The 5,749-nt window shown below is 46.9% G+C and overlaps 1 protein-coding gene across 1 annotated transcript in view; it reads right to left on the bottom strand.

Moving 5' to 3' along the window:
• Nucleotides 1-2,350, bottom strand: part of IGFN1 (immunoglobulin like and fibronectin type III domain containing 1) — a 26,976-nt gene extending 24,626 nt beyond the window's left edge. Inside the window, exons 1-2 of the mRNA XM_031061774.1 lie at nucleotides 2,332-2,350; nucleotides 1,734-1,856 (exon numbers count right to left, since the gene is read on the bottom strand). Coding sequence (XP_030917634.1) covers nucleotides 1,734-1,856; nucleotides 2,332-2,350 — 142 coding nt within the window. The remainder of the gene's footprint in view (nucleotides 1-1,733; nucleotides 1,857-2,331) is intronic.
• Nucleotides 2,351-5,749: the final 3,399 nt, after the last annotated feature.

Genomic DNA, 5,749 nt, shown 5'->3' with positions numbered 1-5,749 from the left:
TAGTACCCAGCAGCTCACCACAGAAGCCTCCAGCATCTTTCCCACTGCCCAAAACAAACCTCTTCTCCAACAGGCTCCAAAACCACAGGGAACACTGGGAAACAAGTAGAGAAGTGACTTGTGGGAGTGAGTGGGAGTAGAAATGGAGGTGAGTTATCCATGGAAACACCTCAGGGTGGAAATGATCACTCTCTCCTATTTTTTAATACTCTTGGTCTTCAGGTGACCAACACTGTTAAAGATTCTCCCTGGAAAGTCTGGCAATATTTCTTACACCTTTCTGCAGTCACCATCACCAAACTTATTTGATGGAACAAGTTCCTGCCAGCAGATCCTTATGAAAATACCTTTTCCAGCCTTTGAGATTGCAGTACTATCTCTTATTGAAGTCTGATTGCAGTTTGTTATCCCTGTATTACATTTTAGGCACTTTGGCTGCACTTTCCTAGGCTTGCCACAGAGCACCCAGCCAGAAGAATCAGCTCAGCCATGCACTGAACACAGTGGGGTGATGATAGAGTTAAAGGTCCTCGTGGTACCTCTACACAGACACAGAATTACAGTGACCAACATGAATGCACAAAGAACCTTCTGAAAATGAAGTAACTTGGAAAGTTTACACAGGTGAAATTATAGACAGGTGAAAAGTTAGCCAGGGCCCTTGGGTAGTAGCTGAAACATGCAGGTGGAGGAGGAGGAAGAGGGACAGGTTCCGCTAGAGGCCACTGTGCTCCTTCAGTAGCTCCTGGAAATCCACAGGTGAGTGTGGAACACCAAAATCCAAGCTGCTGGTTCCGTCCTCGCAGGGAAGAGGAGCTACACAATGTTCTCAGGCCACGCCACACCAACAGAAAAGAAAAAACAAAAGGACTCTCTGCAGGTACAGAGAGACACCTCTGGGAGGCTCTTCATTGATTCCATTTATTGGCTCATCAGCTGCCTGCTCTGTGCTCTGTGCAAGATCCTTACGTTGTTCCTTACAGAATCATCACAGAACCATGGAATGGCCTGGCTAGGAGGGACCTCAAACCCATCTCATTCCACCCTCTGCCATGGGCAGCAACTCTGGGACTCCTTCCACTATCCCAGGCTGCTCCAAGCCGCATTCAACCTGGTCTTGGACACTTCCAGAGATCAAGGGGCAGTCACAGCTTCTCTGGGCACCCTGTGCCAGGACCTTACCACCCTCACAGCCAAGAATTCCTTCCCAATATCCCACCCAACCCTGCCCTCTGGCAGTGGGAAGCCATTCCCCTTGTCCTGGCACTGCAGGCCCTTGTCCATCTTTCCTGGAGTCCTTTGAGGCACTGGAAGGCTGCTATAGCCTAAACAGCACCTCCAGTCAGCATATCCTACTTTAAAAGCAGCTGATTTTAGTGCTGAGCACAAGTTCTTTCAACAGGAAAACAAAAACAACAGCTTTTTCAATGTGCTTCATCTTTTACTCCAAAATCATTACTGTGAGAGCTTCCTGCAGAATTCACTGGATTTGCTGTACACATAAGAGCCAGATGTTGGTCTTACATACACATAGTGACAACTCAGGAGACCTTTGTGAGTACTGATGGAATTGTCATCAGTGTAACAAAGACTTTGACCACACAACACTTTTTTGTGGTCATGTCAAATCACTTTAGAAACTCACTTGATTTAATCATGATAATTTTTTCATGTAGGTGGGACATGGAGTCAAACCCCCAGATCTATGGCTTTGCCTGTTTATCAAGTCTCACCTTCCTGCAGTGTCAGAGTGAGTGGTTTCCTCTCAAAATCAGGTGTGCTGCATCCTTCTGGAACATCATTCACAAACTGAGTGACAGCAACTCCTGGGATAGAAGATTTCTTGAAGATTTTTACTAGAAAATCAAGAAAAAATACATTTAATTTACATGTGTATCCTTCAGAAAGAACCTCTCAGTCTGCATTGCCTCCTGCAGAGCAATAACCGCTCCTGCTCAGCTCCTCTTGAACCACAAAGGTCCCACCCACTCCAGTGTCACAGGCTGTAAATGTGTCCCAAGGCTTGGGGATTAAGGTCTGGGTGGCTTTGGTAAAGCCACCTTCTGGTTGTGGTGGCTTTGGCAAAGTTGTGTCCAAGTAGGAAATTCTGCAAAGTCCTAATCCAGGACCACCTTGGCTCACAGCTCCAGCCACGGTTTGGACAGGGAGAGCTTTGCATCAATTCTTGTTCCAAATACAAAATCTGGCATGAGAAAAGCCCCACTGCCAAGTCAGAGCCTGGTGGGTCAGTCCCTGCCATCTCCAAGGTAGAGAAGCAAGCTGAGGTTGTTCCCAGGGGAATGTTCCCCAGAGCTGTGTCTGTTCTCTCACCTGTCTGGTGGCTGCTCATGATGCTTTGCTCAGCTTTCCGGGGTCAGCACAAACAGATTACAAGTTCTCCTGTGAAAAAGACAAATACTTTCATTATTTACAGTTTGCAAGGGAAAGGACAGACCTTAACACTGCTCCCTTTAGTGACACAGTTTGTCCTTCCTCACTTGCCACATCCTTGCAGCCAAGTAGAGGCAGACCTGCCAATCAGCCTGTCATGCCCAACACAACCTGGGTATGAGGATGATTAGCAGGGCTGAATGGAAAATGTACACATCCAGAGGCATCCCTCTGTGTCACCTGGCTTTCCTCTAAAGACCTCCTCTCGTGTTTCAGGCAAACATTCACCACATGGCACTCACGTGGTGGGTTCTGATGGATGGCAAGAGCAGTTGCTGAGAAGAAAACCACAGAGATGGATGTCTAAACTGGGGCATGGAGCAGAGGTACATCCTGATCTCATTTAGCTTGGTTAAATTAGCAACAGACCTGAGAGCAGACAAGAAGCCTTTAGAAGGGAATGGTGAAGTGTGAGCTTGGCATTAAGGAGTTATTGTTGTGGATCATTCAGGAGACTTTCTGCCAAAGGAGTCTCTTTCCTTGTATTTGAAACTGGACAATGGGTAATGTAACACATCCCTGCCTTGCAGCAAGCTGGGAAAGCAGATTCTCTGTCATGTGAGATATGCTCAGGAACTATAGAGTTACTGCAGCTCTGAAAGAGCAATTAGATTGGATTGCCTGTGACATTAGTGCTGTGTCTCTGCTTACCCTCTGCACTCCAGTCAACAGAGGAGCACAGGAACATGCAACTTCCATCAGTTTTGAAAGGCACAGGGACTTTGGGAGCACACCTACACCACGCATTCATCCAGCTGAGCTCTGGCACCCGATGAAAACATAGAGGTGACATCTCCTTGTCACACATTCAACTCCAAGCTGCATTGTCTGCGTGAGAATTGGTTTCAGCTAAAGGTAAGACACACCCTAGTGAGAAAAAATAATTTGTGCTGGATAAACCATGCCCAGGCCAAAGAGAGTGTCACTCACAGTACCTCTGGGTTAGCTTCTGAACCAAAAAGTGTTTTGCCCTTACTCAGCAGCTGCAAAGAGCCACAGACACCCCCCTACAAAAAAATCACTGGCTTCACTTTGTCCTTACCACAAATCTTGTTTTGGGGCACTGCACACACCACTCAGCAATAACTGACATCTCTGAGCCTCCCTGGCCTCAGTGGAAATGCACTGAGACAACAGCACTGGGAAATGGGAGAGGGCTGTGTGAGCACCAGCCAAGCCCTCTCTCCTGTCCCCTCCTGGCCTGATCCGGATGTCCTCTGCTGCTCCCACCACACATCTGTATGCTGCTAGTCTGGTACATCACACAGTTACTTCTGTAACCCCCTGGGAGATGTCTTAAAACCTGGGAATGAAGGGAATGAGGAGCTTGTGGGAAGGAAAAGACACAAAACTGATCTGAAAAGAAGCTGATTCCAGGGCACCCTGTCCTGCCCCAGGCAGGGCATTGCACAGTGAATGGCTGAGATTTTTAGAGGCTCTTGATCACCCTCTTATGGATTTAATTTGTCCTCCACAGTACTGAACCACATTAACAACAAACATAATCCCCTATTGCCTCTTGTATCTTCCTAAACATGTCACCACTCCTGGAGCTGGAATGCCTGATGCTTACAACACTCACCAAACAGGATGACCTGACACCAGCTTGCAGCAGCTTTCCCCTAAGCTCTGTTTATGTTACACTTGCATTTATTCTTTGCTCCTCCTGACTCCTTTCCTCCACGCTGGGCAGTGGAGAGGAGCAGCTACTCTGAAACAGCAACGGGGTACAAATTCATCTCCAAAGCCTTTCCTGGCATCTCCAAATGTTTCATGTCAGAATGTTTCATTCTCAGCCTGGTGTGACAGTGGACATGTGTTACCATAACAAAAACTGCCGAGAGAGGGCTAAATTCAAATCTAGTTTGGTAAAAGCCCCAAATACTGGCAATAGTTGCACAGGCAGTAACAGGCCCCATCTCTCAGTGGACAACATGCACTATGTGCACTATGTGTAAACTGCTGAGTTTACAGAGTCTTAAAGATTTCAGAAATTCACTTGGATTAAAAATAAGCTCCTCTGAGTCCTTAAACTCCTGTGAATTCCTGACTTCTGGAGAATGAGAAGGAAGCATGTTAATGCCACACATTGATTGCAGGGTTAAAATAACAGTGCTGGATATGAAGGGAACATTCCTTCAGTGTAATGAATCCAACCACATTGCATTTTCCAGTGTCTTGTGTATTAAATAAGGACCAGAAAATAACACCCTGATTGGCACAGAGTCCCTAAAACCTACCCCTGCTTACTTTTAAAATTTTTAGTCCCTTGTTACATGAATGATCATGGCTTTGTTCTGACTCCAGTTTAATTTAGAAAAAGAAATCACAGAATTTTTAAAATGAGACAGCAAAAGCCTTCCGAAAATTGTCATAGTGTAATTCATATCTTCATGCACAGGTGCTTGAAACATTGGTGTCCAAATGAGATGATTTATTCAATGAAATAAATGCTTCCAAGAGGGAGTCACCCCTCCCCAGGTGAATGCTGCTAATACCCCCAGCACAACAGAGTGACACTGGAAGCAGCTCAACACTCTCACTCCTCTGTAAAACACATCCCTGTCATGCATTAGCCTTGTTCAGGTATCCAGTTGGCCATTCCTCATTCCAGGCAGAAGTCTGTCTGCTTTGCAGCTGCAGGGACATCCCCACTGGAGACACAGGGAAAGCTTCCATGGCTTTGAGCACAGAGCTGGAGCAAGCCCTTGGCTACTGACAACATTTTTAATGTCCCAAAATAAAGCAAGAAGCCTGGCAGGGTGGGAGGTTGCCCTTCATCCTGTGTGTTCATCAATCTGTCTGGATGAGACAGAGCAAGAGACCATTCCCTGTGAGCCTGACTGGACACCAGTGCTGGGGCCATAAATCAGCTGAGTGAATAAGCAAAACATTTGGGAGTCAGAGGATTTGTAGGTGTTGGGGGCGTCACAGGGAGTTATTTACAGGCTTCAGACAGTGCAATACACAGACAAGATGTGACATAATTGCTGGCAGACTGGTGAGCAAAATTAGCCAAAGCTGTAGGGAAGTGACACGCAGTGAGTGGTTCATGGGGAGGGGATGTGCCACGGGCGTTGCACAAGCACAGACACAGCGGGGACAAAGCCATTAGCACACACTTAAACCAGTGATAGTAAAGTAATCAGCAACACAGGCAGCATTTCTTTCATAGGAGCATCATAGAATCTGCTGAGCTGGAAGGGACCCACAGGGACCGTCCAACCCTGCACAGACCCCCAGCAATCCCACTCTGGGCATCCCTGGCAGTGCTGCCCAAACACTCCTGGAGCTCTGG

Source organism: Geospiza fortis, unplaced genomic scaffold, assembly GCF_000277835.1.
Source record: "Geospiza fortis unplaced genomic scaffold, GeoFor_1.0 scaffold26, whole genome shotgun sequence".
NCBI lineage: Eukaryota > Metazoa > Chordata > Aves > Passeriformes > Thraupidae > Geospiza > Geospiza fortis.
This window is presented reverse-complemented; position numbering and strand designations above follow the sequence as displayed.